This window comes from Paroedura picta, chromosome 8 (genome assembly GCF_049243985.1).
Source record: "Paroedura picta isolate Pp20150507F chromosome 8, Ppicta_v3.0, whole genome shotgun sequence".
NCBI classification, from domain to species: domain Eukaryota; kingdom Metazoa; phylum Chordata; class Lepidosauria; order Squamata; family Gekkonidae; genus Paroedura; species Paroedura picta.
The window spans coordinates 55963932-55988029 of NC_135376.1; the positions used below are offsets into that span (position 1 = coordinate 55963932).

At 38.9% G+C, this 24098-nt stretch overlaps 1 protein-coding gene across 3 annotated transcripts; it reads right to left on the bottom strand.

The window, feature by feature from the left end:
* Window positions 1–257: 257 nt before the first annotated feature.
* Window positions 258–22865, bottom strand: FAM204A (family with sequence similarity 204 member A). Of its 3 annotated transcripts, none has more exons than XM_077349900.1 (8): window positions 22723–22865; window positions 20322–20578; window positions 18814–18904; window positions 17234–17267; window positions 16750–16849; window positions 15027–15116; window positions 1135–1241; window positions 258–823 (listed from the first exon to the last, which is right to left on the bottom strand). In XM_077349900.1, the coding sequence occupies exons 2-8, from the start codon at window positions 20574–20576 to the stop codon at window positions 772–774; spliced, it is 729 nt and encodes a 242-aa protein (XP_077206015.1). In that variant the 5' UTR covers window positions 20577–20578; window positions 22723–22865; the 3' UTR covers window positions 258–771. The 3 variants fall into 3 exon arrangements, with proteins under 3 accessions (XP_077206015.1, XP_077206014.1, XP_077206016.1); XM_077349899.1 differs by lacking the exon at window positions 22723–22865 and adding an exon at window positions 22519–22686; XM_077349901.1 differs by lacking the exon at window positions 22723–22865 and adding an exon at window positions 21523–21649.
* Between the last annotated feature and the right edge of the window lie 1233 nt (window positions 22866–24098).

A 24098-nucleotide genomic window follows, 5' to 3' on the forward strand; every position in this document is an offset into this window, starting at 1 on the left:
CCAATGTAACTAATTACAGTTGACAAACTCTCATCTTCATAAAATACAGTTTTCTACTGAAGGAAGAAGGGAGACATTCAAACATCCTCAGGGCTACTAAAGAAGAATGAATTATTCCATGTTAGGCTGGAAACTCAGGATGTCACAAACCTTGAAATTATCATTTTTTGGCAGATTGTTATAATTCAAACTACTTGAACATAGTAAGTCACCATAAAGTTAACCTAATTCTTTGTTCTTGAAATAATTAATCTTGGTTGATAAGTAAAATTTACCAGTTTAATATAAACAAACTAGTGAGAGCCATTTGCAAAAGTTTCTGGGGGAAGGACCATTCATTTGTTTAGTTTTGAGGAAATATGATTACATCTTCTCATTATTTCAAGATAGGCATTCCAAACATTGCATTTTACTTTAGATAAAGACTGCTCATGATAGTACTAATATTCATACTACTACCCGAAGAAGTCACGGCTTACAATAATAGTAATAATACTACAATAATAGTAATAATATTCATAATAGGTCTATGACAAACAAAAGACTTTAAATGTGTGAAAAGGAATAAATTAGAAACATTTCCTGTGCTTAAAGGCAGTAGTTTTGAGATATCCCAGAGATACCTTATGGAGTATGTAATGCAAACCTAAATTAGTCTATAATGATTCATCCAGCTGCACAAATAATGTTAATGACAAATATCATGTAATAACAAACCCTTTCCTTTATCTTTAAACTGTCTTTTTCTCTCCCATCCAAAGCACAAAATAACTACATGTATCCCATGTTGCTTTTTGTTTCCCATCTTTTCTTGGCTTCAAACCTGAAAAGAAATACAAACATATGTTAGTATCTATTGAAGAACACTTTGGGGAGTTTTCAATCAAATTTCATTCAGCAGCTATAACTAAACTGAAGCTAGGGTTTTAAATACTCTAATTACAAAAGGAAAAATGTAAACATTTAAATAATGTATCTGTTGTAGTAAAGATTCTATATTAAACAGATGCACTACTTAATGAAAAAATTAAGGTCAAACAAATAAGGATTAGTACAAGAACATATTCAAGGGACTCTGTGTTAAATTCACCCAGACCTATTACTGGTTTAAAATAAATATCGGCAAAAACGTACCCCCAAGCAAGCTTCTTTTTCTTTTGGGCTTCTTGAGAAGCCTCTGCATCTTGTTTCAGTTTTACAAAATTTCGACAGGCAACAGCTTTGGCAATCTTCACACCAAGCTAAGGAAAGAACATATACAGGTGAAATCAGTAAGAAAAATTAACAAAATATAATGAAATTTCACTTGATTAACATTTGTTCTGCCACAAGCCACCACTGGTCTGTGCATATTCCAATATGTTGGTGGAATGGTGGTGATCCAGGCAAGCAAACTTTATTATTTGCCCAGTAACCAATATCGACCTGTTTGGCATTTAGTTACTCAACACGTATATGAAATCAGCAACAGAAAATTAAGGTCATGTATACCTGAGATTTAATTTTGGGACAGGCTGAGACAAGGCAGAGGTGATAGTTCAACAACAGTACAGCAAATAATATGACATCTGTATTTAGTATTCAGGATTTTATTATTTTGTTTATATAAAATGTCAGCACAAATTTAAATGTTATGAAAGATTAAATTACAAAACAATTTGTTTTAACTCTTATTTTCTCCATCAAGCATGCATGACATCACTAGCACATTATGTAACAAACCATGATGGATTATATATTTCCTATCAGATTTTTTTCTTTATATCAGAAAAATGTGATCATACACCAAGCAACTTCAAAAGCCATCCTTTCATGACTGTCATTGGAATCTGAATGACTCTTAAGTGACTATTTGTAATGCAGATTACAAAGTTTAATTGATGTTTCACTTGACCATAAACATGCTGTTCACTAAAAGAGGAATAAGAGCAAGCAATATATAGAATCTTTAACTGCTCCAGTGGAGTGGAATAAATAAAAGAGTAAGGGTCCTGAGGGCGGGCCTTGTCTGGGATGAGGAAGGGTGCCGATTGGCCCCTTCCCCTGGACTGACAAGAGGAGGGCCCAATCAGGAGGCACGAAGTCCAGCCCCAAACTCCCAATCAGCAGCCGCACGCAGTTTGCCCCGGCTACAACCCACCCCACCCCCAACGAGGGCTAACCTTTGCTCCACGGCAGCCATTCCTATGCTGGCCGCCGAGAGCAAAGGTAGGCCGCTGGTCCCCGCCATCTCGCCGTCAACGACTCCCCAGACCCCAGGGAGGCCGCTGGCCGGCTCACTGAGCCACCCAGCACCCTCCCCGGAGTCTGGGGATCCTTTTCGCTTACTGTGGAGGCTGACAAACGCTCTCCAGGCCCCGGGGAAGACAATCCGTGGCTCCCTGAGCCGCGGATTGTCCTCCCTGGGGCCTGGGGACCGTTTTCGCTTGCTGGGGGGGGAGGAAAAACGCTCCCCAGGCTCCCTGGGGCCTGGGGAGCGTCTTCGCTTGCTGGGGGAGGCCTGCCCTTCCCAACCGCCCAGGCAGCACTGCCACAGCGGTTGGGGACGGCTAGCGCCCGCTGTATTTATTTTACAGCGGGCTTTATTACTAGTATAATAATAATAATAATATGACTGTCAGTGGATCTAACACCACAGGGATATTTCCATTCTCTTCATCTGAACACTGAGAGAAAAAATTAATTCACCATGGTCTTACCATTCTCTTCTGATCTATATACTACAGAAATAAGTGGTTGGGGTATATGTGGTTGATGAATCAAATGGTTCAGCATAAACTTGAGTTTAGTCCAGTGACAGCGGTTATTTGATTGATGCACATATAGAAGCCCACGTCATCTGAGCATGATCATTTTCCCTGTCACAGACAGTTTCACACAATGCCAGTGATTTATACACAGAACTCAACAAATAATAAACACAATAGCTAGTTTCGGCTTGTACCAAATATGTGCATTAAAGTTACACAGTTCATGAACACTAAAAATCTGAAACTCTGGCATCACAAGTGGCTACCCTTGAGGCTGCTCCAGAAAGTCCAACTGGCCCAGAATATACCCACTCAACTCCTGATAAGAGGCCCACTACAGTGCTCTCCCAGCTACATTGGCTCCAAATTGGAGACAGGATTAAATTCAAGGTTTTGATTTTGACATTCAATAGGAATTAAATTGTCCCTTTACAAATACCACCACCATATATATACACCATCATGTAGAATTTATATTTATTCATTCTACATGTTTATATATACCCAGAGTAGGACATCTATTAGCAACTGAGCAACTTAGAATAGCTTGCCTTCCACTGAGTCTTTCTGAGTTCTTAGGATTGCTGCCTCATGATTCCTATGGCTCTGGCCAAATAGGTATCTAAACAGGCAAAAAATAGTCCACATTTTTGCAATTTGTATATGCCTATATGTAGGCTACAGTGACTATAAGATGCTACTTTACAGGGATTGATGCACTGTGGACAATTTAACACAACCATGCCGGGTTCATCTTAAGCACTTTGCTTTCCCACCCAGACCCATACACCCAAAAGAAGTCACTTGAGGTCTTGGTCAATAGCTTTACATTTTTCTTTTAAAGTCTCAAGTCATCAGATAATATAACAAAATAAAATGCTGGTAAGAAGCAATAAAACATGAATAAAAATATATACAACAATTTCTTGTGTAGTCAAAGTATCAGCATTTTCCATATAGAACATCCAATATTTTGCTGCATTTTAATTAAGGTGTCTAAACATTATCACAAAGAACTGCAAATTGGTCAGAGCACGCAGTAAGGAAAATTAAGCTCTAAAGGCTTTTTATCACCACATTTCAGGAACCAAGGGTGTAAAATGTTCTAATTTGGGATATATTAAAAGCCATAAAAGGTCTTTCAAAAAGATTAATGGTACTTTGCTTGGATTTAAGATAAGGGCTTTAGCTGGTTGGAAAAGCAGGGCCCTGGCTAGACCCTTGAGGCATTCATCTTTACAGCCACTTGGAAGATTTGTAAAAGCGTCTGCATAACCTCAAGCAAACGCACTGCGACATTTAAAAAAATTCCTTTCAATTTTATACATTTAAAGTGTGTAAATCATATTGGGAAGTAATGTAGATATAATAGTACATCCTTGTCACATAGTACAGATTTTTAAAAGACAAACTTTTACTCAAGTTAGTTTTCTAGGAGGCAAAAATCAGTTTATTAAAGTTTAGAGATAATCATTTCAAATCTCTTGCTCTCGCAGCTTAATACAGCATAACTGCAAACTTGTTATCCATGATTTTTCATTTAAAAATGTATAGCCATCAAGGATATCTAACAAATTACTGAATTTTCTCTTTCCAAACAGTATAAAGGTACTTATGTAAAAAGAAAAAAGAAAATACCAATTATCATACTTCAACTTTTTTGTGGAATAACAGGTTTCTATGAAAAATATTTATGCTATTCTCTTTTGTTCTTTAATTAAATGAAAACAGATGTTTTCTGAAGTAAAGCGGAACCATTACTGAAGTACTTAAAGTGCTAAGGTCTTTAATTTTTATATCAGTTTGGTCTACAATTCCTGATTGTCTTTACTCAAGCTCAACATTAATGTCAAGCAAGTTACCTAGGAGACGAAAGAGATCAAAGAGACAAAACCCCCTCAAATGTCTGATTAATCAAGCCTGCAAACAGCTTATTTCTTTTAGCCTGCATGCAAGTATGAAAATGAGATTCAGGGAGCCGTACATTGTGCAGATTTGTTCATTCTTATCAGAACAAAGCCAGCGGCAGCTTATTTCATGGATCATTGGCACTGTCATCAGTGCTACACAGAACGGGTGACAGCTCCTCATTTTGAGGCTTGAACAAAATTAGCAAAAAGTCGGCACAAATTAGCCTCTCATCTTTTTAGTAATATGACATTATTCATTTACTTTTTATCCCATTTTTAATTTTTCCCCTTGTCAGCTATCCCCTTCTAGTGTTTCTTGCACAGCATCATAAACGCCCTTTTTCAAATTAACACATGCGCGCACAAACACACACACCAAGAAACAGCTGAAGTTGAATTAGTAAATAAAGTTGGAGTTGCAAGAGAAGAGAAAATATATTCTCTCGTCCTAGCTGCAAAATATATTTACTATAGCTTTCAAGAAGCAGAATTTACATGAAACATTCAATTGCAAAATGTTATCTTATGGTGGTGGGGGGTCAGTTTGTCCTACCCCATGGCCACTGATATCTACTGGAGATGCTCCCCTAGAGGTGTCATTCATGTATCAAGCTGGAATGTCAACAGCACATGAGTAAGGTAGCTCAGTGGTAACTCCCAGGCTATGGGACCCACTCCCTGTGGAAGCTTGTCTGTGTCCAAGTCTCGATTACTTCCCTTTAGCAGTCAATGACCGATACCTCTGCTAACTGCATATTGGTTTTAATGTTCAGTATTACAATAGATGGCAGTTGGGTTTATAAATAGTTGCGTTTTATGTTTGGGGCATCACCTTGAGCCCCTGGGCTAGCGGAATAAAATCCCAAACAGATAAAGATTTATTTCAAAGACCTGTTGTAAAATACATATATTCTAGGACATGAATAATGAGACAGAACATTCAAGACTAGATTCAGAAATGTCATATGTGGGTATTTCTATAAAAGGCGAAGCCCAAAGGGGTTTAAACAGAACATCTCTATTCTAACAGGTCCTGAAGCATCTTGCGGTCTATCAGAGAAACCAAACAGCCTTTTAATACTATATTACAGTTTCTCATCAAATATGAATCTAGTTATTTCAGGTTCTGCCTGTAGCAATGATTTTCCCCTTTTATGTTATGGAATGTTATCCACTGCTGATGTATATTAACTATATAAAGCAAACAAGAATATTGAGTGGATTCCAAAGTGAGAATGATCTTCTTTCAATGATTTGTTCGACTTTTAGTGTGAAAGACTTTGCTGGGTTTCCACTGTGGATATTAAAGCATCACATTTTGTGCAGACAATACTATTGTATAGCATGGCTACAAAATTGTTTTCATATTTAAGCTTTGTTTTAGGTTTAAATATTTAAAGGCAAGAAACTTCATTCATAAAAAGCATTAAAAATTAACTATAAGCTGTTAGATGTTTTACACAGTCGCCTTGTAAGAAAGGCTGTTTTAAAAAAAAGGAACTGTAGTACTGTTTTCAGCAATTTCTTTATCTCTGTTCTTCTAAGTAAGAAAGCTTATTAACAAGCTTTGAACTTAAAATCACATTTACAATAATGTGCCATCAACAGTTTTATAAGCTAATTAGAAAAAAAGATTAATTAATGACTGGCTGCTAATAAAATGGCAATCATGAAGAAAGAAACCAAGGGTGCTAAGCTTCAACTACCACCAATTAAGAGCTAATTACAAACAAATTATATATGTGTTTTGCTGTGGGCTTTAATTTACTAAAATGGTTTTAATTAAAAGAGAAAACATGCTGATTAATTGAACTGCAGAAAAAAATCTACAGTATAAACTGCGTTTTGTCTCTTTAATTAGACTTGTAACATCTGAAATCTTTTTTAAGGTTTTTAAAGAAGAAGATATACATAATTAACAGAGCATATGAATATAATCATAGGTGATAACCTTTACTATATGACAGGAGGTTAAGAGAAAACAACCTCAATCTGAAGAGAAGCTGAGAAACACCTTCAGTACGATGAGACTGGAAAAGTAGTAACAAAACAGATCCAGCTCTATTTTTCCCTATACCGTTAACATTTAGAAGCATATAGAATGTATTATTTTTCATCATAATATGCCTCAAGTACTTTGAGCCATGGCACAGCACACTGTGGCAATACACTTTTCAGATTTTGTATGGTTTGGGTTTATATATATATATATTAAATATATATATTAAATATAATCTGACAAGGAGTTCTATTGAATGAAGAAAACCATCATTGATTTTCAGTGGTACTGATGTGGATAAACTCCCAGATTGTGCTCCATTTATTAACTGGACAAAAGAATCTCACTGGGACTATATTAATTGACCTAATTCTCCCCCCCCCCTAAAATAGTTAAACACATATTCTTTAAGAACACTTCTTAAATATTTTATGTGCACTATCAAAACATTCCCTTGCAAAAATAGTGTACGTTGACTGTTAATACAATGGGCAGGGGCAATGGAACCTGAGAGAATCATGGAAGAGAGGATTTTCTGGTAGTACAGGACTAGCATCATAAAAAAGAAACTAATTACTCTTAGATATAACTAAACATTAACATTGTCAAAGCAAAACACATACAATTGTGATATGCTAAATCCATTGTACCAAGATGCCTAGAACTGGAAGCTAATGCTTAAACAGTTTTGACAGCAGTGTTCCTAAACTGGTGTACGACAGCTGTTGCAGCAATTCAGAATTCAACATTATGAAATAGTTGGAGGTGTATTTTGACAGGAAAATATAATGTGGTCAGAGCTTTGCCTCTGTTACTGTCCTCCGGTTAACACCTATTAAGACAATTTAGCACTCTGTAGGACTGGTAGCTGACGAAAGTCACAAACTCAAGAACTTTTAATGTGAAGGAACAATGGTATAGCTGAAATTTGTAACACCAGTCCAGATTATGTATTTTACTGGCTTACAATGCTTGCCTTCCATAGGAAATGACCAGTACGGCTCAAAGGTTTCTCCTGCCAGCAACGACTTACCCAATTACTGCTGGGAGGGAAGCTCTGACTCATATTCAACCATGATATAGCATAGGACACAAATGACAAATGCCAGAGTTCTCAGAAACCTGGGTACCTGGGATGGTGCCATGGCAGCATTCAAGTTGGCAGAGAGAGGGGATATTGCAAGGTACACCAATTTAGGAGCTTTCAAGGAGGTGAATTTCAAAGCCCCAGTATGCTCCTGGTTAACATCATGAGGAATGAGGTGGGGTTTCTGAATCTGGCTTGTAAGGGGAGAAGTAATTTCCAAAGCCAAGGGGGTTAATTTATCACCAATTAAAGATTCTGAGAAGGCCATTTGCCTTGGCTTTTAGGTACATAAAAGTAGGGACAAGCAAAAAAATGCCAAAGCTGGTTGCAAAGGCAAGAACAATCCAAGTTTTGTAGAAGCTACCCCTAAGCAAACAAAAAAACAAGCTTTTCTCCCCTTTCCAGCCTAGGGGATCTAACAGTGTGCCAACTGGGGTACTGGGAGGGCCAATTTAGATGTGATGCTTTAAATGAGTCAGCTCCAGGTTCCTAGGGTGTACAGATTATTTTGATGCATGCTGTGAGCCAGTGTTCAGAATTAGAAAGGCAGCAACAGATAACCACTGAAATTTCAACAAGAAAGCAGACCACTTCATTAAAATCTTAGAAAAAATAAACAGGAAACTCTAAAATACCTCAAGGAGACAGACTCAAGGTACTTCTGATGTTGTTCAATGTTATCAGGATTGTAATATAAATTTCTGGAGCTCATCACTCATGAATCATTTATGAAAGATAAGCACTAACCCCTTCCTCCAAAATTCTGAAAATGCTCAGTTAAGGCCTACCCTTAACTTTGATCTGGCCTGGCCCCCACCTAGTGGAATGAGCTCCCAGAGGACATCAGGGCCCTAATGGAACTAAAACAATTCCGTACGACATGCAAAAGGGAGCCCCTCTGCCAGGCATTTGGTTGAGGTCAATCAAAGCTAAATAACATCTATTGGGCCTCTGAACCTCCCTCCCTTGAATCTATACACCTGAACTGACCAACCATGGGTCTGTTAGATTGCTTACTCTGTTAGAATGTTATTCTCTCTGTTTATTGTTATTATTATTACTGTTGCCTTTCATTCAATATAATCACCGAGTTTGATGTATTGTTCTTGTTTTCATTCCATGTGAACTGCTCTGAACCTTAGGGGAGGGTGGTGTATTGAATGAATAAATGAATGAATGAATGTTACAAAGGTGCCATAACTGCTCCATGAGATACCTCTGGAAATGCAATTCCATAGTTCTCAATGGCCCTAATAGGGATCCAATGCCATGAACTCCACTCCACTTTTTCAGACACTCAGGTCAATGTATCCTGTCAGCAGATATCTCAAGCTTAACGTCAATGCTGTTAAGGATGGGAAGTGTAGTTTCTAATGCTTTCCAACTCTCCTACTAGTTGCTATACACCAAATATTTTATAATTACATAATGATAAAATATTAATACAATATTTAAAAGTATTAAAACATGACATGCTGACTGCCAAAAGTTTTTCACTGATATATATAAATGCAGTTTTCAAATGGACACACTGTTTGTTAGCCAAATAAGCTATAACCTGTTAGATGTGCTCTGAATGGCCTTTATAGACATATCATATGGTACCTTCTCATTTCTCAGCACATCTAATACAAAAATGTCAAATAAAGCAATGAAAATGGAATTTTTGCCAATGTTTGGTCTGAATTCTTTTATAGCAATCCATGTTTGTCAAAAGGCCTATGTTATTTAAGTACAGCTTGATGGCAATATATAGAGACAGGAATGAAACTGTGGCATAGCATTAAGGGTGTGCATTCAGCTAATCCAAACTGGATATCCAAAAAGGCTTTAAGGATTTTTCAGTACCACCAGATAGCCACAGGGTATAAGTTTCATCAGGGTATAAGCTTCAAGCATCAAATCTCCATTTGTCAGACATATGACTCTGGGAAGCTTAGACCCTGAAACTCTTGTTGGTCTCTAAGGTGCTCCTGGACTCAAATCTAATTGCTCTACTGCAGACCAACATAGCCATACCCTCTGAAAAAGTCCAGGAACACTTTTAAGACTTAAAAAAAAAGAAGTGTAGCAGGGTATGAGGTTTTGTGAGCAACTGGTACAGACAGACGTACATAGCAATTCATATTGAGCAATATCAAGGATGACTGTGATTTTTCTGAATTAAAGATGCTTCTCAATGATCATGAACCCTGGTAATTTTGCCACCATCAGCAGGTTTCCATCCCAATCTACTCCCAAAAGTAAGATGCAGTGGACTCTGATCACCATTTCTGTGACTTCTATTTTTGTTTCAGCAAATTACTGGCAACCACTTATAGTTAAAATTGTTAAACATAAAAGGGCTCTCCAGGTATGGCAATCACATGTACCCGGAGCCTGCCAACTGGATATACTGGAAGTATGCAGTGTCTATGATCCTCCCAATATGCAGTTGCCATATTGTCTGAAACAAGCAATGCAGAGATTTTTGCCTATGCATATAACCAGGGTTCTGGTTTTCATGTATCAAAGTTCATGTAAAGTCCAGGCAACTTGGAAAGTACATAATTCAAAATAATATTGAAAGGAACAGAGAAAAGTTCACAATAGAAAGAATTTGGTACATCATAGTTAAAACACAAACCATATTCAGGCCTACAGATTTCAAAGTTTCTAAAATCATTCTTGGCACAAACAGAATGGTAACCCTCTGCAGATCTTCTCAGAAATACCAAAGCATGACAATCTGTACTCAAATGCAATGTGCAACAAGTGCTTCATTTCAAAATTAGGTTTCAACAATATATACCTCTCTCATTCAACTAAGTCTCACTGAATATTATGTACATTCTTCTCTTATTCTAAGGCAGGGGTAACCAAACTGCGGCCCTCCAGATGTCCATGTACTACAATTCCCATGAGCATTTGCTGGCAGGGGCTCATGGTAATTGTAGTCCATGGACATCTGGAGGGCCGCAGTTTGACTACCCCTGTTCTAAGGCAATCTAATTCCATTAAAAATGGTTCTTCCAGTGGCATAACGAAAGCATGCTGACAGACCTGTTTTGGCATTCCCTAGCCTTTCGGGGCATGTTTTCATAGCCAACTATTTTTGGCTTTATTTCCCCCTTAAATAATGATGCTACTCTATCAATTTCACAGGTTTATAAATGTTATACATTAAAAATTAGTTTCACTTATTAAGGAAGGAAACAGTTTTAAGAACTCTCGGATCTATGCCTCAAAGCAGAGGCTTTATCAGCAGGTTCCAGTTACTGTCTCTTGAAAAAGAAAATGCCACCAATAAAAAACTATACACCTGATTTCCAAAGAACACCCATCCACTGAACACACAGTCTATTTTACTTTAAAGCAACTCAACATACGTAAATTAAAATACATTTGTGTTTACTCTATTGTCTACATTTAATACAATATTTAACATGAAAATAATATGGGGGATAAGTTATATAGATAGGTTATCTTTGAAAGGTTTTTGGGCTAGCATGTGGACAGTTTTCTTTAATAAAAGGACTTGATGTGAAATGAAAAATAAGAGAAATGTCTATAAGGAATCTCGACCAGTATTAAGTATACCCTGCTACATTCCTGAAGGTTAAAAATTTCTCATGAAGGAGGCAGTAACTCAAGCTCTTCCCTAAATGCACACTTCAAGATATGGACTAGAAGAACTGCCCGCCCCCAAAGGTTTCAATGTCATGTCCCAGAGTCAAGAAAGATTTATTTAATTTGCTTTGTCAATACCCTTCCTTTCTTTTCAATGGGGTACCAAAACAATTTACACTGTTTCTCTTGTCTACATTTTATACTCTCAAAAACACTATGAGGTGGGGAAGGCTAAGATTACGTGACTAATCCAAGGCCAGCCAACAAGCTTCCATGGCACAGTGGCCATCCCAAACTGGGTCTCCATGATTCTAGTCTGACAATAACCACTATACTACATTAATTCTCCCCACGGAGGTTTTCAGTACTGAGAAAGAGAATGCTAGAATTTGCATGGCATGAAAGGAGGGGAGGGTCCCCAAAGCTGAGCAAGCAAGAGCATGACCAGCTGAGAATCAAAGCATGGGGCGGAAAACATATACCCAAAATGAGCGGGAGAAAGAGAAGGAAAGGCTCCCCTTACTATATCATCCAGAGACATATCCTGTGGTGGCCTGAGGGAGTGGGAGGAGAAAAGGAAGGGTAACTGTCTTCTGGACTGAAGAATATCCAGTTCCCCACTTTGGCTCTCCTATAGATTCTTTAAACTCCATATATGCTGAGCTAGGTGGAAATTTCACTTCAACTGTGATGGTCTGTGAACTGTGCTGTAAGAATCTGCTTTGGGTGCCCCCATTAACCAACCCTGACTCTCACCCCACCCTGATCAAGAAGATCCTGTACTACCTTACCTGTCCAGCAATCTGCCCAAGAAGCAGAAAATATATGGCCCCTACTGAGTTCTCATAGCTCAGCCCACATGGTGCCTTTTCTTCAAACAGCTAAGTGATGGATTCAGCTGAAGGCTACTAGTGGAGACAAATGGGATGCCCATGTTAGCTAGCACCATTGCTGTCTATTTCATACTCAAGACAGGCTCACATATTCTGTTCACATCAGATCAAAGAAATTAACCATCAGAAGAAGGCACAGGGAGATACAGACCATCAAGTGGAGGCTTTTTTCAGACGTCCCTTTTGATCCCCAGAAAGTTGATTTCGATTACAGCACTCATGTAGATAAACGTAAAGGTAAGGAGACTGCAGTGTTAAAAAAGGGGCAAAACTGCTCACACTCCTTCCATCAGTAGACCTGCATGTCCAGAAGAGAAGGCAGGGGGGACTGTTTCTTCTGTTCTCCTTCCTGACAGTCTTCTGACCCATATGTTTTTTTGTCCATGTGGATTCTGCAAATCAGTCAGCTTTTTGATGACTGGAAGGAACTGCCATTATGAACTGTGGCCATTTGCCATAACCTCTATATTATTTTCCTCTCATAACTGAATGCAAAGCAATAGCAGTCAGAGCAAAAAGATGGGTAACATTTCACATAACAAAAGAAATCTTTAAAAAATACTGCTACTAGCTACTAAGAATATTAGATCGTTTAAATACATCAACATCTATGCTTTCATAGGACTAGGGGCCAAAAGCCCATTGAGTTCAGGAATACAATGGGCAATAGATTGGCCTATTATGCACAGCCGCCGAAATGGCAATTTGGGTCACATGGAAAATGCGGAAGGGGAAGACGCAAAGCAAACCACTTACGCACGGGACGGACAACGGCGGCAAAACCCAGAGTAACCGATAATGCATGCGGCGATCCCGGCGCTGCTTCTGGTTGCACCCCGGTTGCCCGGAAGCTTTGCTTTCTTCCGTGTTTTGCTAACGCGGCTTTTTCGGCGGCATGCACCGAATCTGCGGCCGGTTGCAGCCAGCGCCGTGTGTTATTGGTGATTTTAGGCAACGCCATTCCACCCCGAATGCGGACCTTCCCCTCTGTGCATAATGGGCCATTGGGGGGTTGGAGTGGAAGAACTTTGCAAATGGCCGTTCCCCTCTCCCCAGGACCTGGAAAGGCTGCATGCAGCTGTTACGGAACTCACCAACAGGGGCAGCTCCATGCATCAGGGATCTGCAGCCTCTAAGGCTTAGAGGGAAGTGGGAGGAGGTCATGGGTGGGGGATGGAAGGCAATTGGCTGGCTGTTGGACAGGCAGGCAAGCTGGTTGGAGGAACGGGCACTCAGGGGCAGGACAGCCACCCTGAGTGGATGTTAAGCACTGAGTGGCACAAGCCATGAGACACTCTCCTCCTCCAAGGCCTTACCAGAAATATTAAGTGGAACAGATGAGACAAGGAAAGGAACTGTCATCCAAAAAAAGAGACAGAGATTGATACTATTTCAACATTTTCAAGAAAGTCAATCAATAAATATAATGCTTTAACTAATTTCTCACATGTCTAAACTCTGAAGCAACCAAAGTAATTTGCAGCCTCACCACAAACAGAGCTCCCAAGCTGCATACAATTCTTCAAGACAATATTTTAATAGTATCAGGTTTCATTCTTAAAACAAAATATTTAAATTGGAATAAAATTAAAAGTGGATTGAAATGTATTTCCAATTTCTTCTATTGCTGAATAAATGAGAAAACACCTTCTTGATAATCAAACAAACTAAAGTATTAAAGCAGTTTGCTTTCTACTTGCAAGAAGTTAATATATAGTACAAGCACCAAAGAGAGGTGGGCATCTGTGATCCTTTACGAGCTATCCATGCAAAGTGACTGTACGTCCCATAAACCGGAAGGAAGCTCTACTGTACATTCTGACTGTACATCTTTATTTAAACTCTATATTTTGAATGTAAGTTGCTTTTGAGTCTCCAGTGTAGAAAGAGTATATGTGCTTAAATAAATTAATATAAAAGGATTTTGCAAAAAATCAAACTGGCAAGCTACTAGTGTTGCTACAAGCTATGCTAGGATATTACTATACATATAAAGATGACCTTTGCAATGCCTCCTTCTGTATCTGTCAATGCTAATTTAATACAAGTATCTGGGGTTTACTCTATTTTTCATATTTCTACCCCAAAAACATACACCTATAACTGTAATATCATGCTGTCTCCCTGTTTGTCCCCCCTTGAGGTACAGGATATGGCGGGGGCCTGTTTGGTGGTGGGTAGGGGCTCAAGGATGGCTGACATTGTTAATTTTAAGGGTTGGAGTTTTTATGTTTTACCATGGGGACTTTTATTGTAACTCGCCACGAGCCAGCTAGTCCAGGAGTTGTGGGTAATAAATCAAATCAAAAATAAAATAAACAAACTGTTGTTTACAGGCAATACTATACTTGTCATTATCATTATTTCCAATAACAGCCCAGTGTATAACATAGTTGGGGAAGGTATTTCTGTACCTACAGTATTTTTGTACCTGCTAATCTGAGATTTGATGGATCAACAGAAAACAAAGTAGTGATATCCAGTAAACCCTATAAAATCAACTATTATTGAAGCAGTCCCCTACATCCCTTCAGTATGCTCATCAAGTTGCATCACATTCTTCAAGACTTCTGTTGAAAAATCTGAGGGGATTTACACTTTTAATTTTCTTCAGAAATTCCCTGTGCTGGCCAGATTTTTTTTAAATTGATATTCAATTATAATAGCCTATTTCTAACCATGTGCATGAAAACACTCCTGACTAGGAGAATCAGGGACTCTAATTAAGCATATTTGTTAATCATACTATATTATAAAGATTTACAAAGGTCAACTCACCTCTCGTGTAGCTAATCTGTCACTTAGTTCCTCAGCCCGTACAGTATCTCCATCCGCTAAGGCTCTGTCTATGCTGATTTCAAGGCCAGACTGGAAAGAATGTCAAATGAAAAAGAAAAGTTCTCACTAGAATATCAACTGAACACTATAAACATATGCTCAAGGATATTTATCATATCCAAAATAATATTCACTTACATAGCTTTAATTTCCATGTATAACAAATCACACATAGAATATTTTAAATGGGCAATCATTAACTACTCACAGAATGGTTGTTCGAGAACAAATTGTTGTATTAGTTCCACCTTATGTGTTGGATAAATAGTGCCATTTTAAAAAATTACATGGACTAGTTTACGCCTGTCAGAGTAAAATTTTATCTCAATATCTGACTTATCTGTTCCATCCCTGGAGCTTTCCTGAATAAAATGTGACGTGTATGTGTCAAATAATATGAAGAATGCCAATTACCACTCTGTCTTTTCAGTTCTTAGATCTTATCTTTATCCAAAAAAAAAAAAAAATTCTGGCACGGTGCCCCTCCACTACTTCACTGTATTACTGATTCCAAGCCTGCAGACAATCAAGTGTAAGACGACTACATTTTTAATCTTTCAAAACAAGCAGTAAGAAGAAGCCCTAATAACATGGGCAAATCCTAACTTGTCTTGAGTTAACATTTACAAATGAACGACCACTAATGAATGCAATAATAATAATGTAATAGATTTCTGCCCTGACATTCCAGGTTCATCTCTATTGAATACAAGTAATATATATGAAGGAAGGGGGAAAGAATTAGAATGATTACAAGTTGATAGTATGTCAAAGTTTTAGTAGAAAAATGTCATTTTCCAATTAATAAGAATTGTTCACAGGTTTCTGCTTTAGATATAAGCATTTTAATATATTTTCACAGGTCATCCTAATATATTTTGATTTGTTATTGGCTGTTAAGAAATATTAGTAAGCAGATGACACACAGGAACCTGTGCCTAGGAGGAACAAAAAAAAAACAAAAAACAAATGCATGACCTAGGAGCAAAATAAATTATTAGTATTGCAGCAGTATCAGAAAATCTTACATTCATGTTGTATTTTCAAAAATGTGCTTGGAACTGAAATATGCAGTTATTAAAGCAAGCAGCCAATGAAGTCTGTTGCAAAAACAACTTCGTTCCAAGGTTTTCTTTTGTTTCTTTTTATATTTTCTGTAAATTTAATTCAAATAGAGTTCCTATAACACTTAAAGCTTAGCTGAAATTTCTGCAAAAGCATGTATGTTTATGAACTGTTACTGCTTCCTATTGATATAATTCTTAATACATTTATTAATCACTTTTCAACCTCAGAAGATCTCCAAGCAACTTACACAATGGAAGTACTAACATTAACCAGTAAATGCCATTATACAGGACCTGGGATAAAGACTGAAAACTAAACTGATCAGAGTGATTTCAAAGCATGTTTCAGTCCCAGGATTTATAGAATTAAGAATCAAGAATCTGAACATAAGAAATTCCTAAAACAATAAAACGGTTTTTCACATGGTCTCATGATAACAAAGAGAATGAAATTCTTCAGGTGGGCAAAATATAGACTTGCTAATGGGTGAAAGTATTCAATTACTTATCATTAAAAGGTATGATTAAGTTATGGCTATTTTTTGTCCTTTAAGGAACAGGTTATTTAAATGAAGAACTGAAGTTTTAAAAATCACCTTTGGAGTACTTTGCTTGCTTGCAAGTGATTCAAATCTATCGTTGATTCCAAAATACTGACTGAGCTCTCTCAACTGGCTTTCATTTGTGGATTGTTGGCTACAAAGAAGAACACAAAACACTCTTAAAAACTTTGACATTACAATGTAAATTAAAGTATTCTTCATTGTACTATCTTGGAATATGGAAAGGCTCATTCTACAAGTAGACGTGGAAATGATTACACATTACACATAAATTATTATGACTTTTTAAAAACTCTCAATCCATTAATATAAGGCAAAAATGTGAATGTAGCCCATCTATTTACATATTTGTTTAGCAGCAATTTTTTTAAAGTTTTTTTTTAGATTAAATCTGGCCAAGCAGAATATGTGAGTATACATGACATACTAACTTAAAAAACAAACAAACAACCTAAAGGCGCTCAAAAGGCAAACCACTTTAAATTTCATTTTAAATAATTATATCAATTTCAAATACCTCTCATCATCTTCTTTATTTGTTTTCAATTTAACTGGAAAAAAGAAAACATTTACATTTACTTTAGTGAGAAATACCTATGAAAATGCACACAAAAGACTTAGGGGCTGAATGGGGATACCATGGCATAATGGCCACAGAGCACTGCTTTCCTCTTCCTTCTCCACTTTTTCAATGAAGGCATTATTCCAGCTTGCTATGGGAAAATATGTTGTTAGGCATATTGGGAGGGGGGTTCTGTATAGATCATAGAATCACAGAGTTGGAAGGGACTTCCAGGGTCATGTAGTCCAATCCCCTGCAGAATGTAAGAAATTCACAACTACCTACCCATAGTGATCCCAATTCCATGTCCAGATGATGCCCCCTCCAAAAACAAAAAAAAACAAAAACAAAACAGAATCCCTGGTCTGCAGGAAATTTGCCTTTTGACCCCAAAGTGGCAATCAGCATTCCTGTGAGCATGCAAGAAAGGGCCACAGGAAAATTGGAAAAGGTATGAGCTCTGTGTGGGAACCAGCATCCTCTCAGACTGGTACAGACAAGTTTTTCAGAAAGGTGTTGGAGACAGAATTTCAGAAAGCTAAACCAGCTGCACATCTACCAGAACAGAAATGTTAGTTCAAATGCCACTATCAAAGTCATTAATTATTTAGATCTTGAATTGCCTTGCAATCAAAATACACAGGAAGAACCCCTGAGGTTCAATTAGCAGTGTGTGAGAGACCCAATCCTGAAATTAAACCCCGGCTCAGTCACGGACTTATTTTCATAGGAAAGTCACTCTCTCACCTTCAGTTCTCTAATAAAACTACAAGAAATTATCTGTCTAATGCAGTCGCTGACAGAATAAATGATAAACCCAGGGAAGCACATGGATTATTGAAGGCAACGAATAAAGGCAGCAAGATCCAGACGGTCTGGAGGCCTTGGACATGCAGAGCATCTCCTGCCTTATTATTAAAGACATTAAAGAACCCTCTCAGATTCTCAGTGCTGTTGTTTGAGAAATATGCATCCAGAACTTACTGCACAGCGGTTTGAGTCTTATGGCAAATATGTTTAACTAGTAATCAAGCCCACTGTACTTAAAATACAGCGGGCGCTAGGCAAGGGAGCCCCCAGCAGTCGCGCGGAGCGCGGCTGCCGGGGGCTCCCTTGGGCAGCGGCCTGATGCGGTGAGACATGGAAACATGGCCCTATGGCCTGAAACATGGCCCTATCATAGATAGGGATGACATTCCTCAGACTAAAGAGATAAATTGTCTACTTTGGAGGGTGAATTCCATAGCCTTATACTCCACTGTGTTCCCTCCCTGTCCCAAAATCTGCCCACTCCCAGCTCCACCCCCAAAGTCTCTATGTATGTTCCAACATAAAGCTGGCAACCCTGATCACAGACCATCCTTAAGTTCTATATACCATATAGCATTTATGTTACTGGTGCCAACAAAGACTTCCATCATACCATTCTTAGAACTTGAATTCCTACCATTAGCATTTCCAACTAACCACTAGCATTACATTTCCTAGAACCCGGATCATCATCAATTAAAAATAAGAACAAAAAAACAACACACCCTTTCTGAAACGCTTCCTCTTTTGTCCCCTTTCTCTCTGATTTGTTTGGATTTTCATTTCAACGTTTTTCTTTTGCAAGTTTTGAAATTTCTGTTGAAAGAGAAGACAGCAAAGTGAGAAACTGTTTCTTGGGTGGATTGTTGGTATGTAACAGTCAATAAATGTACAAAACTTTTGAAACACTGAACATCTACGGTGTGCAATGCCCCTTTTACGTTAAAGCTGCATTTAAAGGTAAAGGTATCCCCTGTGCAAGCACCGAGTCATGTCTGACCCTTGGGGTGACACCCTCTAGCGTTTTCTTGGCAGACTCAATACGGGGTGGTTTGCCAGTGCCTTCCCCTGTCATTACCGTTTACCCCCCCCCCCCAGCAAGCTGGGTACTCATTTTACCTACCTCGGAAGTATGGAAGGCTGAATCAACCTTGAGCTGGCTGCTGGGATCGAACTCCCAGCCTCATGGGCAGAGCTTTCAGACTGCATGTCTGCTGCCTTACCACTCTGCGCCACAAGAAGCTGCATTTACTTGTTTGGAATTCAGATATTTGGCATCTATTACTTGATTCTTAGCTCTACAGACACTCTGATAAACAGAACTTCCAGACGGCACAAGTTCTGCTCATTACTGCAACTTTAAGTACAACAGGAAAGTGCATGAAGATCTACTGCTGATCCAGAATGCACAGGCTGCATATGCACTACAGCCCAAAGTGTTCCACTGAGTGAAGGGAGAGGGGTGCCTCAGACTGACTTGTCCAACTTATTTCTGTCATGGCAACTTTCACATTCTGAATAAGTAATACTATAGGAATGTTCTTCAGTCAATTTCAAACATCAGGTAGGCCCCAAGTTTGGGTACACTAAAGTGGGGGAAAAATAAAGAAAAGCTATTCTACATGTTTTTTCATGAGTCACAGATAGCTATTGTTTAGAAAACATTCCCAAGCCCACTGGGACTAATTGAGTAGTTTCTGGATGCAGCTAAGGCACAACACAATTGTTAAACTATCAAGGAAATAAGAATACACATAGATGGACAAGTTAGAAGTGCTCATAGTATACTATTTCTTATGTGGTTAATAAAAAGTTAATATCTGAAAACATTTATAAAAGAACTATACTTTTCTTTCACCTAACTTGGTTAGCTAATCAAAACCAGATCTACAGCTCTGGTTTACCTAAGTGAAATTGCCAGATTTGAAAACTGATCCTGATGGATAAGACTGTGCTTACACACAACATGAGAAGTTGCATAAGGAGAAAATGGCCGCCTAGAAGGCATTATACCTGCATGATATTCTCCAGATTTCATCACAAGTCTCTCCAGTACTATTATCCTGAAACTGTATTGTGTTAAATTATGTTATGTAAACAAAAATTGGAAACTTTTCACTTAACATATTAAAATAGCAATCCATTCAAAAGAATGTGACTTCTTATTTTAGCTACAAGGCTGACCATGCTACAATTTAGCTGCAGTCATGCATGGAGTCATAACCAAACCTACATTCCACATATCTAAAGAAACTCCAGAAGGACATGTTTGGAATTCCTGTGTGTCATCAGCCACTGCTGAAGCAGGTTTGCTTTCAGTAATACTTTCAATTCCTTCAGACTTGAAGTGAGATGTCTGATCTCCTTTGAAATCTTTTAGTTCTCTTTCCTCTTTTAAGATGGGCACAGGACATTCCAATGTTTCTTCATCAGAACTTGCATCAACATCACTTTCATTCACACCAGGAGGCAACAGACCACTCCACATTTCTAGGTATAAAATGATACACAAAATAGTCATTATCAATAATATGGAGAAAATTTTAACCCACCAAAATGATTTTGACGTTTTTATTATAAAACTAAAGTAATATCTTCTCATGAATCTTGCTTGTTAAAATTTGTTCATCATTTAGATTTTCTAAGTTTCCAAACTAAATGAAAAAAACATTTGAGTGTACAGAGAGAATTAGAAAAATACAGTATTTTAAAAATCATCATAATTTCATTTGATGTTCTAAATGGCTTTAAAAGCCTTGCTAGAATTAATGCCCAACATCTAAGCATTTATCAAAAAGCAGCTCACACAACTGACCTTTCTCCTGTATTTTTCAGAAACTCATAACAACTTTTAAGTACATTTGTTCTTTTGTAGTTTGTAACTGAGAGCCATGGCCCAGAATTATTTTGCACTTAAAAAGAGGAGAGGTTATAGCCATCAACAAGTTGTACAAACTAAGGGGACTACAGTTAAAATACAGTCATAAAAACACAGTAGATACTTTAATAGAATTATTTTTAGAAAATATTTTTTCTAAAAGAAAAGTTTTCTTTAAGTTTCCTGCATAAAGTTCATCAGCATATGAACAAGACAAGATTTTTCACCCTGTAAGCATGCAGTGGGACACAACAACTAGCTGCAGTTGATGCAATAAGATGTATACCTAACATTATTAAAAAGCCAGAAGACAACAAAGGCCAGTGTTGTGTACTGATGCAATTACTACAGAAATAATATAACAGATATGTCCATAGGACATAACACTGAGCTATAGAGATGTATTTTCATACTATGGCAATTTGCCTCCTCAAGTCAAGAAAACAGCTAATTCAGTCTTTGACAAACATGATCTGTAAACAGTTCTCTAATAATGTATAAACACTGTATATATGTTTAAAAGAGTTTGCCAAACAAAAATGGTGTCATTTTTTACCTCTGTTGTATGGAGCCAGCTTGGTATAATAGTTAAGAGTGGTGGCTTGTAATCTGGCAGGCCAAATTTGATTCCCTGCTCCTGCACATGCAGCCAGCTGGGTGACCTTGAGCTAGTAATAGCACAAGCAATTTCTATGAGAACTCTCTCAGCCTCACCAACTCACAGAATATCTGTTGTGGGGAGAGGAAGGGAAGGTAATTGTAAGCTGCTTGGAGACTCCTTAGCATAATGAAAAGCAGGGTATAAAAAATCAACTCTTCTTCTCTGGAGGTCAACTGTAATTCCAGGGTAACTCTAAACCCCAGCTGGAGCCTAGCAACCCTAACACTAATTGTGTGAATGTTTGTATTTCTGTAACAAGGTGTAAAATAATTTGAAATCTGGATGCTATATGATAGCAGCCTGTAAAGATTTTACTATTTCCACGTAAAATTTTCTGTAGCAAACTGAGCCTCCAGAACCAGCAGCCTTCACGCAACTGACCCTTACTTGTGACCCACCCCTCCCACGAAAAAAAAACAACCCAGCCCCACAAAAAACTGTGTTGATTCCTTGTTTGTTCTGATATGTTTTGCTACTGCCTAACCCGTAGCTCAAAACAGGATCTGGGTACCAAGTAGTGAAGAAAGGTTCCTATCTCTTGCATGGGAGCAGAGTCCTAAATACTCAAGCTGAACCAGATAGCAACAACACCTCGGCCAATCATTCCCTCCCTCGCCCATTGGATGGGCGTTGCAAGGATTAAAAAGGAGCTGAGAATTTAGGGACGCCGGCCTCCAGGTGTTACCTGGGGATCTCCCGGAACTGCAGCTCATCTTCAGGCAGCAGAGATCAGTCCCCCTGGAGAAAATGGCTGCCTGGAAGGCATTATACCTGCATGGCATTCGACCCCCATGAAGTCGCTCCCCTCCCCAGACCCGGCCCTCCACAGCCTCCACCCCCGGAGTCTCCACGTTTTCCCCAACCCGGAAAAGCTGGCAGCCCTTCACATACTCGATTCCCGAGGGAAGCGCCCTGGAAGTGGAGGGGATCCTACAGAGACACCCCCTCCCCGCTCCCTTTGCAAACGACGGCGATGTTTTCCTCCGCGCCTCTCTCTACCGCTCGGCCACATTTCCCCCCTTCCGCTCTCGGGCTTCCCCGAGTAACCGCCGACAAGCCCGAGAAGTACTTTGGCGCTGCCGCCGCCTCACTTACCACCAGCAATGTTTACATAGCCGCCATCTTGGAGCTCCTCAATCGGGCCGCCCCCAGCTCCGCCCTCCGGCCAATCCGCGAAGGGCAAGGGCGGAGAGCCCGCGGCGGTCGCCTCGCCACCCAGGGGCGGTTCTCGAACAGAACTCGCGGGCACCGACTGCGGATAATAGAGAGGAGTTGACAGTACGGAGCAGCTGAATGTAAACGTTCAAGCCGAGCAAGTCAGGTGAGAAGCTTCCTGTCACTACAATAATAAAATGAAGGATAACAATACCTCCCGCACCCCAATAAAGCGCAAACAGCAACTCCAAATGCTGCATGGCGAGAATACAGTGCTGGCGTAGCTACGCCTGTTGAATATCTGCCCGTTTTGGAGCCATTTAAAGAATCCGTTTTCCCGTTGAAGCCCAACTCTCCGTCGGAATATGTTCGAAGGTACTTCACCCTGCCGCAGGAAGCCGCTTCTCTTATTGGAGAGGGTGAAGGCATCAGACTAGCATCTTGAAGAAGGATCTGACAGTGCTCCCGTTCATTTTCTGTCCAAATACTTTTAAAATAAAAGTTCTTCCTTAACTTTCCAGTTTTAATCTCCCCCTTTGTGGCTCACTGTTAAATCGCACAATCTGAATCGAAAGAGACATTCTGCCTTTGGGTAACACAGCTGCATAGATCCCAGGAGCAGTCACTTTCCAAAAGTCTTACTCTGTTTAAATCTTCTTTATACAATCAACAAATTAAATATATATGCAAAATACTGCTTTTAACCTCTGCTGTCATATTCATATGGACCCAATAATATCCAAATGACCTTTTTCTCAAACAAATAAAGAACCCTAGATAAATCCCCACATAAAGGATGAGAAGGGGGGGCATTTATTTCATAGAATCATAGGGGCCATACAGGCCATCTAGTCCAACGCCCTGCTCAACACAGGATCAGCCCAAAGCATCCTAAAGCATCCAAGAAAAGTGTGTATCCAACCTTTGCTTGAAGACTGCCAGTGAGGGGGAGTTCACCACCTCCTTAGGCAGCCTATTCCACTACTCTGACTATGAAACTTTTTTTCCTGATATCTAGCCTATATCGTTGTACTTGTAGTTTAAACCCATTACTGTGCGTCCTTTCCTCTGCAGCCAACAGGAACAGCATCCTGCCCTCCTCCAAGTGACAACCCTTCAAATACTTAAACACTTTATTTGATTTGATTCCAGCAGTTCCTATTGCAGTGCCATTTCACTGTTTTGTACAATCTAAAATCACAATAAATAATACAGCACTTTTAAGCATCCTTAGTTCACTCCTCTCTTTTTTAGTGGTCCACAACAGATGCCCATCATCCAGGCAGCAGTTCCAAGCAGGAGGAAATCCTGGCAGA

Excerpts from the sequence above, each read along its gene's own strand:
- FAM204A (XM_077349899.1), bottom strand. The coding sequence starts at position 22,639 with ATGTGGCCGAGCGGTAGAGAGAGGCGCGGAGGAAAACATCGCCGTCGT. Across the intron at positions 16,850-17,233 it reads AATAAAGAAGATGATGAGAG|CCAACAATCCACAAATGAAA; the intron begins GTATTTGAAATT and ends TCTTCTTTGTAG. Across the intron at positions 15,117-16,749 it reads GCAAGCAAAGTACTCCAAAG|TCTGGCCTTGAAATCAGCAT; the intron begins GTGATTTTTAAA and ends CATTCTTTCCAG.